At 61.2% G+C, this 17,234-nt stretch overlaps 1 protein-coding gene across 18 annotated transcripts in view; it reads right to left on the reverse strand.

Moving 5' to 3' along the window:
• Mcf2l (MCF.2 cell line derived transforming sequence like) overlaps positions 1-17,234 on the reverse strand; it is a 101,699-nt gene that overhangs the window by 56,230 nt on the left and 28,235 nt on the right. Inside the window, exon 2 of one of the 18 annotated variants that reach the window (XM_047553183.1) lies at positions 15,315-15,436. The exons of the other annotated variants lie outside the window; for them this stretch is intronic. Coding sequence (XP_047409139.1) covers positions 15,315-15,387 — 73 coding nt within the window. The 5' untranslated portion in view covers positions 15,388-15,436. The remainder of the gene's footprint in view (positions 1-15,314; positions 15,437-17,234) is intronic. 18 annotated transcript variants of the gene reach the window in all.

The following is a 17,234-nucleotide window of genomic DNA, read 5'->3' on the forward strand; positions in this document are numbered from 1 at the left end:
ACTGATGGCCTCTTGCCTTCCTAATCCCTGTGTCCACTCAAGAATTGCGGGCAGTCTGCACTTGGTGGAGAGAGGACTTCGAGCTCCTTCTCTGGGCTTCGGCGTGTGGGCAGGAGGCTCAGAAGAGCGCCATGGAGACACACCAGGTGACCCCTGCTCCTGACACCACACTGCCTGGGCAGGAAGCAGGCCACCCAGCTGTCCACTTGGTCAAAGTTCAGGCAGGTGGCCCTCAGAGCTCTTATAGGCTGGTGGCACAAACACTGTTGGCCAGCAAGGACCCCTACCCTGACCACCACTGACAGAAGCCCGGGGAGGCCCAGGGGCCGGCAGGTGGAGCGGCTGGGTTCAGGACCTTCTGCTCCACAGGCCGCGTCCCACTGGGTCCCTGTGCACCGACGTTCAGGGGGACGGGTGGCCAGCCAGGGGCATCAGGCCTGACCCTGCCCTTCCCACCTGGGAAGGCTGCCCTCGTGCCCTCTCCAGCCCAGGGGACCACCCCAGCTGAGGGGTCCAGAACCAGTTCAATCCAGATAGGACTGCGGGGCCCCCAACTGCTAGGTTCTATCCACACAGAGCAGCTGCTCCACATCTGCCCGCAGGGCCTCAGGGGAGGTCCCTCCTCCCTAACCTCCTGGGACTTGCTTCACCTCAGCACCGCGGCTTCACCTGGAGGCCAAGTGGCCTGTCTGGGCAGCACCTGGCACACTCCTGTCCACTCAGGGGAATTCTGACCCTTCACTTTGCCACCAGTGGCCAAGAAAGCAGGTGACAAGGAGCCGTGGCACCTTACGGCCAGGTGGGCCTGAGCCCAGGCGGGCACAGGTGGGTACCATCTTGGGGGCGGATCCCCGGAGGAGCCTCCCTGGATCTGGGCGGGGAAACTGAGTCCTCCCTGCTGGTGACCTGGGTCAGAGCCCTGGCCTCGCTCAAAGGGACACAGTGGATGGACAGAAGGGTAGAAGAAAGGCTCCCTGCACAGGCGGTGGGGGAAGGAGCCTCAGGCCGCACAGGAAGTCTAGGATTTGCTAATTGCCCCTCTCATTTATATCTGGCAAGAGGCCCGTCCCTGAGGGCCTTTGCCTGCTGTCAATCAAATGGAACAGTTGCATCTTTTCAAGTCCAGGGTTGAGGGTCAAAGGGATGACGTCACTGCCATCCGGTGAGACCTGCTCTAGCTGGCCCACTGTGAGGGTCCCCAGGGGCAGAGTGAGCACAGACAGGCGCACAAAGAAGAAAGGGAGGCTGCAAGGGGTACCATTTATCCGTGGCAAGGCGATGCCTGAGGCCATAGGCGTCAAAGCAGTGTGCCTGGCCCTGCAGCTGTGAGGACGTCCACACTCCTGCCTCTTAATGCCGAAGGGCCCCCATTGTCCACTCAGGGCATTTGAGGCCCGCACTGACTCGCTAGCAGATTTCCCCATTTTTAATCCAAGTATTTTCAGTGAGTCATTAGTGATTGTATGAGATGTAAGTGTTTTGTTCACATACACGGCAACTTAACTCACTTAGTCACCAAGTATTCTCTTTTCTCTTGACCTGGAAAGTAAACCCTTACAAAATTTCAAAGAAAGAACTCGGAGGGGAAGCAGCTCACCACGGGGGTTGCAGACGCACGGCTTGGCAGAGGTGGAGGAGTCCAGCCCCTGGCGAGGGCTGGTCCAGCCGCTGGCCTGCTGTGGGCCACTGGCACCAGGCTGAGGAGCAGGTGCTCAGGCCTGCGCAGGGCAGGCAGGCTGGCCTTGTGCTCAGGTGTCCTCCGGCCTCCAGACCCACAGCCTAGGCCACCCAGCACAGACCAGGGCCTCCAACTCCTGCACCTGAGGACCACCCGAGCCCAGGCCCAGGAGCAGTGCAGAAACCCCCAGCCTCATCTGCACGCCCAGGGCACGTTCTGATCTGCTGGCCACATCGACCCTTGGTGCAGGGGTTCCCAAGCTGAGGCCCAGGGATGCTGACGCCCAGGTCAGGGTCAACTCAGGCCTTCCTGAGGGAGGCAAGGACCCAGCACCCACACCTGACTTAGCAGGGCCCGAGAGTGGGTCAGCAGGGCCTTGCTGTCCCCCGCACACCCAGCCAGCCCTGGACACACACCACACCAGGCTTGGGGTCACACCACACCACGTGTTAGTTTCGAAGCTAGAAACCGTTTCTCCAAGGGCAGCGTCTGGAACCCACTGCACAGGACGCCCACCACGTGCTCCCTGCTCGGCAACCGCAGGAGGGACGTGGCAGACGCCAGCTGCAGTCACACCCTCGGTCTACGCCACGGTCGGACCCGGCCAGCCACTCTGCTCACAGGCTCTGGGGCGCCTCGAAGACTCGCTCTGCCAGGCCCCTCCTGCCCCACCCCAGGAGGGTCGGAGCAGCTGTGCCCTGGCCGTCTGCCAGCTGTGGCCTGGCTGTGGCTCCCTGGGGCGAGGCTGCAGTCCCGGGCTGTCAGGCCCACGCAGAGGCACCGCAGATCCGCCTCCTGCGAGAAGCCCTCCCTGGAACTCCGGCCTCGTCCTGGGGGCAGGGTGGCTTCAGAGCAGCCCCGTGAGTCACAGCGAGTGCCCAGGACGACCAGCTAGTGCTTACCACAAGGAGGACCAGCCTTACAGGGACACTGACACCCACCCGCCCCGCCTGGAGCAGTTTAGGGGAAAGCTGGATCGAGAAGCCTGCCGAAGCCAACAGCTTCAGACCCCTGCTCGGTGCCGCTGGCTTCACTGGAGGAGTGGGATGCTTGGACTTCAGCTGGCTACAGCAGCTTCCTAACCGGTTCACACAGGAAATCTTTGACAGCAGTAGAAAGCAGCCACAGCAAAACTACCACCAAGTACCTTCCACATATCACTGAGTTTAACTGTCACAATCACCCAGGAGGGACATAAGCATCCCACTTCTCAGATGAGTAAACCAAGCACAGAGAGACTGGGAGACTTGCTGGAGATCACACAGCAATGGCTATGGTGATTCTATGCCAGTCAAGGAAGGGGCAATGGACGGCCAGCCTGAGACTCCCAGCTGGGGACTTGCTGGGGTGGGGTGTAGAGAGTAGAGAGGCTAATGGGGCATTTCTGACAGAGGCGTGGATAAGGCCTGAGCAGCTGAGGACGGGGCGCTGGGCATTTGGGGCCTCTGCACAGCTTCCTCGGCACGGGCCACGGCACGGGTGGCGGCCGGGGCCTCCGGGACAGCTGTTCTGTGCATCCCTTATCTTGAGGCAAGGGGGTCAGTGTCCACTCCCGTGGTTTTGTCTTGAGTTGGCTCTGTCACAGGCAGAAAGGAGGACGCCCGGGACAGGAGGGCCGCGGCCCTGCATCTGGGGAGCAGAGGGGTGCGGGTGTGGCATGCCAGGCTCCATGCAGGAGGAGGCTGAGGACGCAGGACGGCACCAGCAAGTCCCTGCAGATGCCCTTCAGCTCTGTGGGCTGCACGGCGCCTCCGGGCACAAAGCACTGTGGCCACTGCTCCCACTTCAGGTCATCTTCAGGGGACACTTTTACAAGGGGCTGGAACAGGGCTGCTTTCCTCTGTCCTGCACCCCATTCCTGGGAAGCGGTCCTGCAGAGCAGGACAGTGCACCAGAGGCCTGGCAGCCAGCGAGGGGAACCACGGGGTCTGGGTGGGAGTCCTGGCCCAGCCGTCAGGAGCTCAGTGACCCTGGCAAGCTGCTTGGCCTCTCTGAGCCAGTCTCTGTGATCCGGGACAATTGTGTCCCTGCCTCTAGGTGGCATGCACACCCTGAGAGCGAGCGAGCAGGCTGGAGTCTGGCGCATGGTGGATATTCAACAACTCCTGATGCCCTGGATGGACAGCCAGCACTGCCTGGTCTGTGCCCAGCACCTCTGTCCTGCTGCTTCCTGACCCCTCCTTCCCTGCACACTGAGGTGGACCACCTCTGCCCTCTGGTCCTTTCTGGGCCTTTTTCTGGCTCTGCTCCACACCCAGAAGAGGAGGAGGGCCTAGGGCGGGGTGGGTTCCCTGGGGAGGCGCAGGGCCAGGCACTTGGGCAGCGGCAGGGCAGCCCTGCGAAGGCAGGAGGCAGGATGCCGGCGCTCTGCCCACAGAATGGCATGGGCACATGGGTGTGCACCGAGGAGTCGTGACAGAAAGAGGGGATGGAACAGGCTGGACGCCCCGAAGAATCAGAACCAGGATAGCCCAGCAGAGCCGTGATCCTCACCGTCTTGAGACACGGGGTTGGACAGGCTGAGGGTCTGAGCTCCCCACAGGAAGCCAGAGAGGGTGCGCTCTGGGCACTGGAGGTGCTGGCCACAGGCCTCTTGGTGGGAGGGCTGCCCACCTGGTACCGAGCTGCGATGCGCCAGGTGACCTGTGAAGCCCTGCTCTGCCTCCACCTCCCGACAGACCACTCAGTGGCCCTGCAGGCCATGAACACCAGGACCCCTGACGATTCCCGAGCCTGAGGATCAGCGGAGGAGGTTCCTCCACTGTTGCCTGTACTCCTGAGGCCTCACCAGTAGGTACTAGACCAAGTTGTCCTCAAGCCTTGGGCTGTTCCTGGCGAATGGCCACTGAGTACTGTCACCCCACCTCTGCCCCCTTCTCCCTCTTCTAGACCAGGCCAGGAGGACCCCCAGGCTCCCACTTTGCCCCACACCGAGGGCCATGAACCTCCTGCACTAAACCATGCTGGGCCACTCTGTAGGTTTGTTGTGCCCAGAGAGCCTTTTACATTCAGGTCACTCTAAGCCACAATGTCTTCAGCCCATCCTTAGTTATGAGCAAACAAGGTGAGTCTCTGGGGCCTCCTTCTCCATTTCAGGCTCCAGAGGTCTAGGAGTGGGTCTCTCAGGGCTCCTGCTCCACCTTTGGGCTCCTGAGATCCAGGAGTGTGTCTCTCAGGTCTCCTGCTCCACCTTCAGGCTCCAGAGGTCCAGGAGTGGGTCTCTCGGAAGTCCTGCTCCACCTTCAGCTCCTGAGGTCCAGGAGTAGGTCTCTCAGGGCTCCTGTTCCACCTTTGGGCTCCTGAGGTCCAGGAGTGGGTCTCTCAGGGCTCCTGCTCCACCTTTGGGCTCCTGAGGTCCAGGAGTGGGTCTCTCAGGGCTCCTGCTCCACCTTCAGCTCCTGAGGTCCAGGAGTGGGTCTCTCAGGGCTCCTGCTTCACCTTAGGCTCCTGAGGTCCAGGAGTGGGTCTCTCAGGGCTCCTGTTCCACCTTCAGCTCCTGAGGTCCAGGAGTGGGTCTCTCAGGGCTCCTGCTTCACCTTAGGCTCCTGAGGTCCAGGAGTGTGTCTCTCAGGGCTCCTGCTCCACCTTCAGGCTCCAGAGGTCCAGGAGTGGGTCTCTCGGAAGTCCTGCTCCACCTTCAGCTCCTGAGGTCCAGGAGTGGTTCTCTCAGGGCTCCTGTTCCACCTTTGGGCTCCTGAGGTCCAGGAGTGGGTCTCTCAGGGCTCCTGCTCCACCTTCGGGCTCCTGAGGACCAAGAGTGGGTCTCTCAGGGCTCCTGCTCCACCTTCAGCTCCTGAGGTCCAGGAGTGGGTCTCTCAGGTCTCCTGCTCCACCTTCAGGCTCCAGAGGTCCAGGAGTGTGTCTCTCAGGTCTCCTGCTCCACCTTCAGGCTCCAGAGGTCCAGGAGTGGGTCTCTCAGGGCTCCTGCTTCACCTTAGGCTCCTGAGGTCCAGGAGTGGGTCTCTCAGGGCTCCTGTTCCACCTTCAGCTCCTGAGGTCCAGGAGTGGGTCTCTCAGGGCTCCTGCTTCACCTTAGGCTCCTGAGGTCCAGGAGTGTGTCTCTCAGGGCTCCTGCTCCACCTTCAGGCTCCAGAGGTCCAGGAGTGGGTCTCTCGGAAGTCCTGCTCCACCTTCAGCTCCTGAGGTCCAGGAGTGGTTCTCTCAGGGCTCCTGTTCCACCTTTGGGCTCCTGAGGTCCAGGAGTGGGTCTCTCAGGGCTCCTGCTCCACCTTTGGGCTCCTGAGGTCCAGGAGTGGGTCTCTCAGGGCTCCTGCTCCACCTTCAGCTCCTGAGGTCCAGGAGTGGGTCTCTCAGGGCTCCTGCTTCACCTTAGGCTCCTGAGGTCCAGGAGTGGGTCTCTCAGGGCTCCTGTTCCACCTTCAGCTCCTGAGGTCCAGGAGTGGGTCTCTCAGGGCTCCTGCTTCACCTTAGGCTCCTGAGGTCCAGGAGTGTGTCTCTCAGGTCTCCTGCTCCACCTTCAGGCTCCAGAGGTCCAGGAGTGGGTCTCTCGGAAGTCCTGCTCCACCTTCAGCTCCTGAGGTCCAGGAGTGGTTCTCTCAGGGCTCCTGTTCCACCTTTGGGCTCCTGAGGTCCAGGAGTGGGTCTCTCAGGGCTCCTGCTCCACCTTCGGGCTCCTGAGGTCCAGGAGTGGGTCTCTCAGGGCTCCTGCTCCACCTTTGGGCTCCTGAGGACCAAGAGTGGGTCTCTCAGGGCTCCTGCTCCACCTTCGGGCTCCTGAGGTCCAGGAGTGGGTCTCTCAGGGCTCCTGCTCCACCTTCAGGCTCCTGAGGTCCAGGAGTGGGTCTCTCAGGGCTCCTGCTCCACCTCGGGCTCCGAGGTCCAGGAGTGGGTCTCTCAGGGCTCCTGCTCCACCTTTGGGCTCCTGAGGTCCAGGAGTGGGTCTCTCAGGGCTCCTGCTCCACCTTCAGGCTCTGAGGTCCAGGAGTGGGTCTCTCAGGGCTCCTGCTCCACCTTCAGCTCCTGAGGTCCAGGAGTGGGTCTCTCAGGGCTCCTGCTCCACCTTCAGGCTCCGAGGTCCAGGAGTGAGTGGGTCTTCTGGTCCTCCTGCTCTGGCTCCACTCTGGTGCACAGTCCTGCTCACACTGCCTTGGGTCTGGTTGCACAGCCCAGGGTCTGGCCTCACTGCCTCAAGGGCTCCGGTGTGGCCTCAATTGCCATCACTGCCTGTCTGTCCCTCTAGGTGGGCTCTCCTGTAGGGTTCTGGCTGATGGCATCACCCCTCTGCTCTCTCCAACCCAGGGGAAGAGGTGACAGGAGACACAATCTGGAGTCAGATTTTGAAAACACACAGCTGCAGATGGGAGCATCAAGGAGACGCTCCCGGCTCATCAGGATGCCCACATGTGAGCTGGAGAGAAAAGCCGCTCACTCTCAACCCAGGCCCCACAGGCCCCACTTTGTGGTGGAACAACACCTGGGCGAGAAGTGGAAGGTCGTCCCTGGGTCAAGGACCAGCCAGTGAGGCCTGGCTGAGGGCAGAATCACAAGCTTGCTTCAGAGTGTTTTCTGTGTTTTTCAGGAGCCTCGGAAGAAGATGGCAGAACCTGAGCCCTGCAGGACCAGTGTCCCCAGGTCAGGGAGGTGCTCATGTACCTGACATGCAGCTGCCAGAGGAGCACGAGACAGGAAGAAAGAAGGAACCAGAAGGTGGGCAAGTGGGGCAGGACCCAGGCCCAGGCCCTGCCCTGCCCTGCCCCCTCCTGCCTCCTGCACTCCCGTCTCCAGAATACCCTTGGCTTCCCAGGAGACTCCAGCTAGAGTTGTGGTTTCCGAGCAGGAACCTCTCTCCGTCACCTGTGCAGGTGGGGGCACGCACTCAGCGCCCTGCCTTCCGGAAGACACTACACAGGACCCCTCAACCACCGACCACACCACTCCTGTGTCAGCAGGTCACTGGGAGATGCAGAGGCCCTTCTCACGTCCCGGACAGCACCAGGTGCCCACACAGGCCTCTGCGGGGCAGACCAACCCTCCAGCGGCACCTAACCCTTCAGGAGACCGGGGCATAGGTTGCCCTTGCAGGGCCAGCCCACCCCTGCACCCACATTCAGAGCTGCAGCGTCACGGGCACATGGGCACCATGGAGGGACAGCCCAGAGCTCAGGCCTCCTCCTCATGTGCCCTGAAGTGTCCGAGGCCAGGCTGAGCTCTGTCCTGGGGAGTGGGAGGCCCAACAGGAATGCATCTCACAGCTGAAGCTGGTCTCTGGCCTGGGGGGCTGCAGAAGTTCCCCCACAGCTGGCACGACACTCCTCTTCCCCACTCTCCGAGTCAGCCTTCCGGGTAGGGCACCAAGTGGTCCCAGGCACGACGACTTGAGGGACTGGTGCTCAGGGTACCAGGGCACGGCACACTGCCACCCTCGCCTGCTCGGGACCACTCCCTGCGCTCCATGAGCACCTATTGCTCGTTACCAGGAGCACCTATCACTCACTACCACGAGCACCTATCTCATTACCAGGAGCACCTATCTCATTACCAGGAGCACCTATCACTCACTACCACGAGCACCTATCTCATTACCACGAGCACCTATCTCATTACCAGGAGCACCTATCTCATTACCAGGAGCACCTATCGCTCGTTACCAGGAGCACCTATCTCATTACCAGGAGCACTTATTTCTCATTACCACGAGCACCTATCTCTCATTACCAGGAGCACCTATCACTCGTTACCAGGAGCACCTATCGCTCACTACCACGAGCACCTATTACTCACTACCAGGAGCACGCTCATTACCAGGAATACCTATCGCTCATTACCAGGAGCACCTATTGCTCACTACCACGAGCACCTATCTCATCACCAGGAGCACCTATCGCTCATTACCAGGAGCACCTATTGCTCATTACCAGGAGCACCTATCTCTCGTTACCACGAGCACCTATCGCTCACTACCACGAGCACCTATCGCTCACTACCACGAGCACCTATCGCTCACTACCACGAGCACCTATTGCTCACTACCAGGAGCACCTATCGCTCGTTACCAGGAGCACCTATTGCTCATTACCTGGAGCACCTATCTCATTACCAGGAGCACCTTTCTCTTACCAGGAGCACCTATCTCATTACCAGGAGCACCTATCACTCACTACCAGGAGCACCTATCTCATTACCAGGAGCACCTATCGCTCATTACCAGGAGCACCTATCTCATTACCAGGAACACCTATCTCTCATTACCAGGAGCACCTATCGCTCATTACCAGGAGCACCTATCTCATTACCAGGAGCACCTATCTCATTACCAGGAGCACCTATCGCTCATTACCAGGAGCACCTATCTCTCATTACCAGGAGCACCTATCTCATTACCAGGAACACCTATCTCTCATTACCAGGAGCACCTATTGCTCATTACCAGGAGCACCTATCATTCATTACCAGGAGCACCTATCTCATTACCAGGAGCACCTATTGCTCACTACCACGAGCACCTATCTCATCACCAGGAGCACCTATCGCTCATTACCAGGAGCACCTATTGCTCATTACCAGGAGCACCTATCGCTCGTTACCACGAGCACCTATCGCTCACTACCACGAGCACCTATCGCTCACTACCACGAGCACCTATCGCTCACTACCACGAGCACCTATTGCTCACTACCAGGAGCACCTATCGCTCGTTACCAGGAGCACCTATTGCTCATTACCTGGAGCACCTATCTCATTACCAGGAGCACCTTTCTCTTACCAGGAGCACCTATCTCATTACCAGGAGCACCTATCACTCACTACCAGGAGCACCTATCTCATTACCAGGAGCACCTATCGCTCATTACCAGGAGCACCTATCTCATTACCAGGAACACCTATCTCTCATTACCAGGAGCACCTATCGCTCATTACCAGGAGCACCTATCATTCATTACCAGGAGCACCTATCGCTCATTACCAGGAGCACCTATCTCTCATTACCAGGAGCACCTATCTCATTACCAGGAACACCTATCTCTCATTACCAGGAGCACCTATTGCTCATTACCAGGAGCACCTATCATTCATTACCAGGAGCACCTATCTCATTACCAGGAGCACCTATCGCTCATTACCAGGAGCACCTATCTCATTACCAGGAACACCTATCGCTCATTACCTGGAGCACCTATTGCTCATTACCAGGAGCACCTATCTCTCATTTTACAGAAGCTAGACTTCACCTTTCTCACTAAATCACCATAAGGTACCTGCTGCGAACCAAGCCCTTGCGAGTCTGCTTTGAGAACGTGAAGGGGCCGGAGGGCAGACGTCTGAAGGCGCTGCCGGGACCAGGCAGCTATAGGTTGCTCAGAGGCACCCTGTGGAGGTCCTGCGTCTCCTGCAGCTTGAACACCAGGCCTGCACCTGGCTGGTCAGAGCCCATGGGGCTCACAGCCTGCCCCACCCAGGGTGGCTGCCTCCCTTGCCCACTAGGGATCTGGGCCTTCTCCAGGGCCCTGGTGTTGGGAGGGTGTTGTGCACAGCAGTTCAGGGCATTCACTGCACGAGGGGCAGCTGAGCAGACAGGTGGGCGACAGCCAGCTGCCCCTGTGAGGAGTATTCCTCAGCACAGACCCTGAGGGTCTTCAGTAGCCAAGGGTCACATGAGCCCTGGGAAGGAAAGGCCATCATGCTGAGCAAGTGGATGCATGAGGCCCACGTGCTCCAGCACTGACCTCCCCCAACATGGCCCCCAGGGCCCACCTGCTGTCTCCCGCCTTGGCCTGCCTGCTGTCCTGCTCAGAGGTCAGCTGGGAGTGCACATGACTTGCTCTCAGCTGCCTGTCCTGAGTAGCGGGCAGCCCAGGAGGGGCAAGCTGGCAGGAGCTGTGGGGCCTCAGGGGATGACTACCCATGCTCTGTGGGCAGGGAAGGAAAGCCAGATGAGAGCTCTGGACCCTTGTGCCCCCTGACAGCATGACCAAGTGTCACTGGAGGACGTGGGCTAAGCAAGGCCCTGGGCCAGGCTTCCCCCTCGGGATTCCATGGACGCTTGGTAACTCAGGGCACCTGTTGGACCACGGCCTCATCCCTGTGGCCATGGCGAGGCCCTCAAGGCTGGACACAGGCTGCAAGCAGCTCAGGGCACAGAGGACAGCCCCAGGACGCAAGCCTGGCCACTGCTCCAGGGCCAGCAGGCCAGTCCTGCCACTGTGGATGGGGTGGCTTCCTGCTCTGGGCTGATGGGTGAGGGCCCCCACCAGGACGGAGGAGGACTCAGGGGGATGGCTGGGACAAGTGGGCACAGGGCCCTTTGGCCAGCAGGATCCGAGCAGTGGGGAGCAGTGGCTGGCTCTGGTCACTCCCGCACAGCAGCCTCCCTGCTCTGTGGCTGGTGCGCGGGCCCTGGGGCAGCCCCGGGCTGGTGGCTCCCGTCCTGAGCCGGTGGCTCCAGCCCCCAGCCTTGCTGCAACGAGACTGATGGGTACGGACTGTGCATTGGAGGCACGCGGCAAGAGGTTCACAAACTGACCCCCGCGGCAGCTCACCGGAGCAGCCACGGCAAGGGGAACACATGGGACTGCCCGTCTTGGCACGTTTCAAGCACGTGATGCAGGGCTAACGGAGCACCCCGCTGCCCACTGGACATCCAGAATCTATGCATCTCAAGTGCCCAAATGTCCTTCCTGTCTCTTTACCTATGTCCCCCATCCCCTGAGTCCGGCCCCTGGGACCAGCAGTGCACACGCTGACCCGAGTCCCACTCGGTTCCACGTAGGCAAGACCTCAGCCCTGGGCTCTGTGCCTGGCTCATCTCGCCCACCCTGGCATACTCCAGGTTCATCCACTTGGGTGAGAAGGATAGCGGTCGCTTGTTTTCAGGGCTGAAGACTGCTCCATCGCGTCTGTGCACAGGTCCTCCTGAACCGCGTGTCCATGATGGACACCCAGCTCGTTCCGTGTGTGGCTGTGTGGAGGTTCTGCAGTGGACTAAGGGTGAGGGCAGGCCTCTCTCCACTCACTGGTCCCTGTCCCTTTGGATGTAAAGCCATCGGGCTGTTGCTGGATCACATGTGGCTTCCTTCTCGTGGTTTTAAGAACCTCCAGACATTTTCGAAATGGCCGTGCCAGCAGATGCCACACAGCTGGCCGAGCCCTGGCACTCCCTCCCGACTCTGCGGCCCTGCTGTCTTTCTGCTCAAGGTCCCAGGTCCCAGGAAGAGCAGCTCCCTCACAGCCAGAAACAAGAGCCTCCCGCAACGTCCCAGCTCCAGGCAGCGGGCAGATGGCATCACCCCTCATGGGCCCAGCAAGCAGGCACCCTGCCTCTGGGTGTCACGCACCGGGACTGGACCCTTCACCCACGCCTCCAGCCACGGGACGCAGCACTGTCCCCTTCAGAGGCTCAGAGGATGGGGCGGCAGGTACAGCAAACTCAGCCCTGCTCGGAGGGCTGGCCACGTATCTTCTGTGCAATGAGGAGTGGACCAGAAGGCAAGACCTGGTGAACGCAGGATCCCGGGGTGCTAGCCGGACGGCGCGGGCCAGGCCCCGAGGCCACGCATGCCGGCAGCTTACCAGTCTTGTTTCTGCAGTCCCCACGTCTGCCTGGGATTCTGCAGTGCTGATGTTCCAAGGAACAGCACAGAACAGGCAGGGATGGCGTACATGCCTCACACACGCCACATGCCACATGCACACACGTCACAATGTCACGTACACATACACATCATACACATCTTAAGCACGCACGTCATACATGCACACACACCCCATGCACACAGGTACCACATACACACCACATGCACATACACACATCACACACATGCATACACATGCCACACATCACACATGTCCCACACATGCCACACATGCACACACACATCACATAGTCACACACACACCACACACACCACATGCACGTACACACATCACACACACCACATGCATACACACACCACACCCATGCCACATGCACACACACATCACCCATGTCACACACATGCCACACACCACACACCTTGCACACCTTACACGAACACACATGCCCCACACACGCCACCTGCACACATGCACACACACATCACACATGTCACATACACGCCATCCACACACACATGCCACATGCACACATGCCCCACGCACGCCACATGCACACATGTCACACATGCACACACACTCATGCCATCATGTACACACACGTTTGTTTACTCACACACACACCAAATGAGCCAGGGCTGTGTGGAAAGGAAAGCTACTTCTGAGAGCCTCCTGCTTTTCTTATCTGTTCTAAAGTAATCACGTGTCAATATGAAACCAGAAGACTCGGTGAGGTAGGGGAGGCACCCCAAGTGGCTCCGCAGAGGCCAAGTCCACCCGTCGTGAGGCAGACTGGCCAGCAGACACGCAGGCCGAGCTGCCCGTCTCTGGACGGTCGAGGGGCTCCCCTGTGTCCACCAGGCCCTGGCAGGACCCTGAGAGCTCCAGGGCCCTCCCTGACATGCCGACGCGAGCACATGCGGCCTCGACACCTGAAGACAAGCAGGAGGTCAGAGCAGCCCTGATCCAGGACGGCTCCAGGCGCCACGGCCACCTCCCATGGCACGGGCAGCGGTGGCACTGAGGCGGGGATGAGGCCACAGGGAAGGTCAGCCCGGGCATGGATGGCGCTCACGGGCGAGCTGAGCAAAGCAGGCCAGCCGCCAGAGCCACGTGTGTGCGTGCCAGACAGGGAGCGGGAGGCAGGGCCACGGAGTCAGACACAGAAGACAGACAGACAGACGTGGGCAGGCGGGCAGCTTGCCCCCCGAGCAGACGCGCCTGTGGCCTCCCTCACTGGGGGCTCACCGACGGGGTGCTGCCCCGGCTGAGAGGGCAGTGCGACCTGCCTCCCTCGGGCCCTGGAGCAGAGGTGGACTGGGCCCACGGAGCCCCACACGGCTCTTGTCCCAGCTCCGGCTTCGGGCCAGCCTCGGGCCTCTGCCCGCCTGCCTTGCCGCCCAGCTGGAACAGGGCCCCACCGGCCCTGGGTGTGAACGGCAGGCTGGTGAGTGGGATGGCCGTGGGCTGTGCCCGGACTCTGCGCCTCGCGCACCCCAGCACTAGCAGCTGTCTCTTCGTGAGCCCCACAGAAACCTCTGGGCAGGTAAACACAACCGTTGCTAGAAACAAGGAAAAGCCCCGCCTGCCTTTCGTCCAACTCCTCAGGACGTGCGTCTGAGAGCTTATGGACCCCTAAAACCGAGGGCGCGACCATTAGCCAGGGCGTCAGGCAACGCAAGAACGGAAACGCACTCCAGAGGAAAACGCCCGGCCGCCCAGAGGACGCTGCCCGCTGCCCTGGGGCCAGGCCACGCACCTGGGGAGGGACGCCTCCCAACCACAGGCCCCGCCCACCACCACACCTGGGTTCCGGCCAGAGGCCACCGTGTGGGCGGGGAGCGAGCCCTCCCTGGGGACCACGGCTCTGTCCTGGGACCCGCGTTGGCTGGGCTGCTGCCCCCCCAGACACAAGCACCACACCCCAAGTTTAAGCCCGAGCGACCAAGGGGGCCGCGCTCTGCAGGCGCCTGTCGGGGAAGTCCCTGTAACGGGCCACTTCCCACACTCAGTGGCTTCACTTCAAAATCAGGAACTTTCACGTTTATTCGTTGTCACGAGTAGCTGAGGTTTGATTTATTAAAATTCACAAAAATATTTTATGAATTGTGCATCATCACTTAGCAGGAATCCCACTGGAAAACGCGATCGCGTGGGCAGGGGCCGGGGCTCGGCAGCAGAGCTCTTGCCTAGAGAGTGGGAGGCACTGGGTTCCATTCTCAGCACCGCACACAAACAAATAAAATTAAAAGGTCCATCGACAACTGAAAAAGATAAATAACAAAAGAAAGCAAGCTGTGGTTCTAAAGCATGAATCGTACCCTTTAAAACAATGTGACTGTGGCAGATCCTTCAAAGCCAGCCTTTTCCTTCCTCAGGAGTGACCGCGACACCACCGGGCCATTCTGCTCTGCGGCCCTTGATCCCTCTCCTGCAGCCGGGCTCTGCCCGCGCCTCCAGGTCCCGTTCTCTCAGCTGCAAAGCCCACGTCACAGTGGGCCAGTGTCCATCTCACAAGCACCCGCCCTCCGACCGAGCTGGGGCGCCCTGATGTGAGACCACAGAGGCCCCCAGGACACGGTCAGCTCGCCATCCTTGGACTCTGGCCATCTGGTGCCAGCATCAAGGGGCCGGCGGTGGGACAGCCCTGCTTGGTGTCCCTGAGAGGGAGGGAGAGGCAGGCCGCACCCGCAGACCCTGGGGCCGTCCTTCACGTGCGATGCGACTGCGAGGATCCTGAACAAAGGAGCCCAAGGGAAGGATTTATCTCCCGACCTCCAGAAGCAGCAGCCGCACCTCCACTGATGCTCACAAGGACACGGGGTGGGGGCGGCAGCGCAGCCAGACCCCTCGCCCCGAAGGAGCTGCTGGCGTCTCTGGCACGGCCAGCGCCTCCCGAGCTGCCCTGAGATCCTGCATCAGCGCCATTTATGTGGGAGCCCCCGGGCTGACTGGAGGCACGCTGATCGGCTCTGCCAGGGGCCCCAGCACCAGGAGGTCACCACCTGGCCTCCTCCCCACGCACAGTCCCCACCACGTCTCCACAGCAGCCTCCCCACCCCGAAACGAAACGCGGAGCCAGACACACCTGCGCGGGTCTTCAGCACCAGCCACAGAGCCGCGATGTCCCGGGACAGCAGGGAGACCAGGCTTAAGGTCATTCCGTCACCTCCGCGCGGTCAGGCGCCCGCGACCTGCTTCCCAGAACGCCTGGCCGGGACACACAAAGGAGGACAGTGGAGCTCCATCTTGGCTGCTGAGCGGGGACTTGCGGCTCCGGGGCTGCTGCGCAGAGCTGGCCTCCGTGGGCCACGGACTGCTCCTCCCCGGGCCTCGGATTCCTGTCCCCGATTAAGGAGCCCGCGGCGGCTCATTCATCCTGCTGTGCGGGCTTAACTGCTGAAATCCTGGCGCCGCCCAGCCCTGCTGGCAGCTGCTGGGGCTCCCCGTTGCCTGTCTGGACCCTCCCTGCACGGGCCCCACACTCAGCCAGGTCCATCTGCTGGACCAGTTTGAGGGCGCAGGGACCCCAGCGGCAGGAGCCCCGCCTCCGCCAGGTCCCAGCAGGGACACCTGAGGGAACACGGATCCCAAGGAGGACGGGGCCTCTGCCTGGAGACACCCCCTGGGAGGCGAGGGCCGGAGCCCGGGCAGCTGCTTCTGCTCTTCTCGTCCAGCTGTCTGCAGGAAGAGCCTCGCATAGCTCGGAGAGCAGGCTGCAGCTCTGGGACGTCGGTTGCCCTGAGGAGCGAGGGCCACAGGAAAAGGGGACCAGGACCCTGACCCCGAAACCCGCCCCACGAGGGCTTCCGGCCACCATGGGCACCAAGGACCTGCACATGCCTCCTGTGGACTCAAGGCGGGGGCCCGAGGACCACAGGCAGCAAACCGAGGACTGAGGCCTTCGAGCCGGAGCCCTGGACCAGGGTGGCCGCCAGTGTGGGGCGGAGCAGACCTGAGCAGTGGGGACTCTGGGTTTCTGTGGGCTGTCTGCTGTCCCCACGCTCCAGCCCCTGAGGCTCAGCGGGCCCAGACCCCGCTGCCACCCCTCACATGTGCTCAGGTCCCCACCCCAAGCCTCCCTCCTGGCACCTAGTGGACGCACACAGGCTGTGTGGTCAGGTGTCCTCTCTGCAAGCCCAGCAGGTGACGACTTGATCCAGCTGCCCCGTCCACAGCCCCGCCTGCATCCTGCTGCATCCTTGGGCCCCTGGGCCACCTTGCCTGAAAGCCCAGCTTGCCTCCTCTGGTCAGTGGGACGGCGAGACCACAAGACAACAGAGCTTCCCAGGCCCACCTTGGGGCAGCCGCTGCGGTCCCTCTCCTGGGGTGGTGGCTGCAGGCCAGCAAGAGGGCCAAGGACGGCCTCGGCTCTCCCACCTCCCTCTGCTCTCCAGGCCCCCATTTCTACCATGAGCAGCGTGAAGCCAGACACTGAGTGAAGCCTGCCTCTGCTCCACTGCGCAGCTGCCTCAGCACTGGGAGCCTCCCCTCTCTGGCCTCCACACCCGTCACCTGCTGAGGTCACAGGCATCTGTGCGTCGTTACTCACTGCCTTCGCTCAAGTCCACCTGTCCTCCAGGCCTGGACTTGGGCTGGCAGGCTCGTGCCATGAGCTGGCCCCGGCAGGTCTGGCTGAGAAAAGCTTCCTGGCTCTCTCCTGCTCCTGCCTTCTGCCACCAGAATGAAGCTCAGAGCAGCCCTGAGCTGCAGGGCCGGGCTGTCCTCTGGGGCTGTTACCACGGTACCAGGGAGCTAGGGAGCCACCCCGCCCTCACGCTGTTCCGATCCCGGCCCCTGCTGGGTCACTGCGGACGGAGCATCTGCCTTCAGTCGGATCCTCCTCAGTGACCTCACTGCACGAGTGACCACGAGGATGCTGCAGCAGACCAAGGTGCCCCACGTGGCAGACGAGCCCATTGCAGCTGAGCTTGCAGCAGCTGCTGTGCCCAGCTTGTGCAGCGTCCCCCAAACTCAAACCAAGCGCAGGTGCTTGTGGGCTCAGAGC

This window comes from Sciurus carolinensis, chromosome 5 (assembly GCF_902686445.1).
Source record: "Sciurus carolinensis chromosome 5, mSciCar1.2, whole genome shotgun sequence".
Taxonomy (NCBI): Eukaryota; Metazoa; Chordata; class Mammalia; order Rodentia; family Sciuridae; genus Sciurus; species Sciurus carolinensis.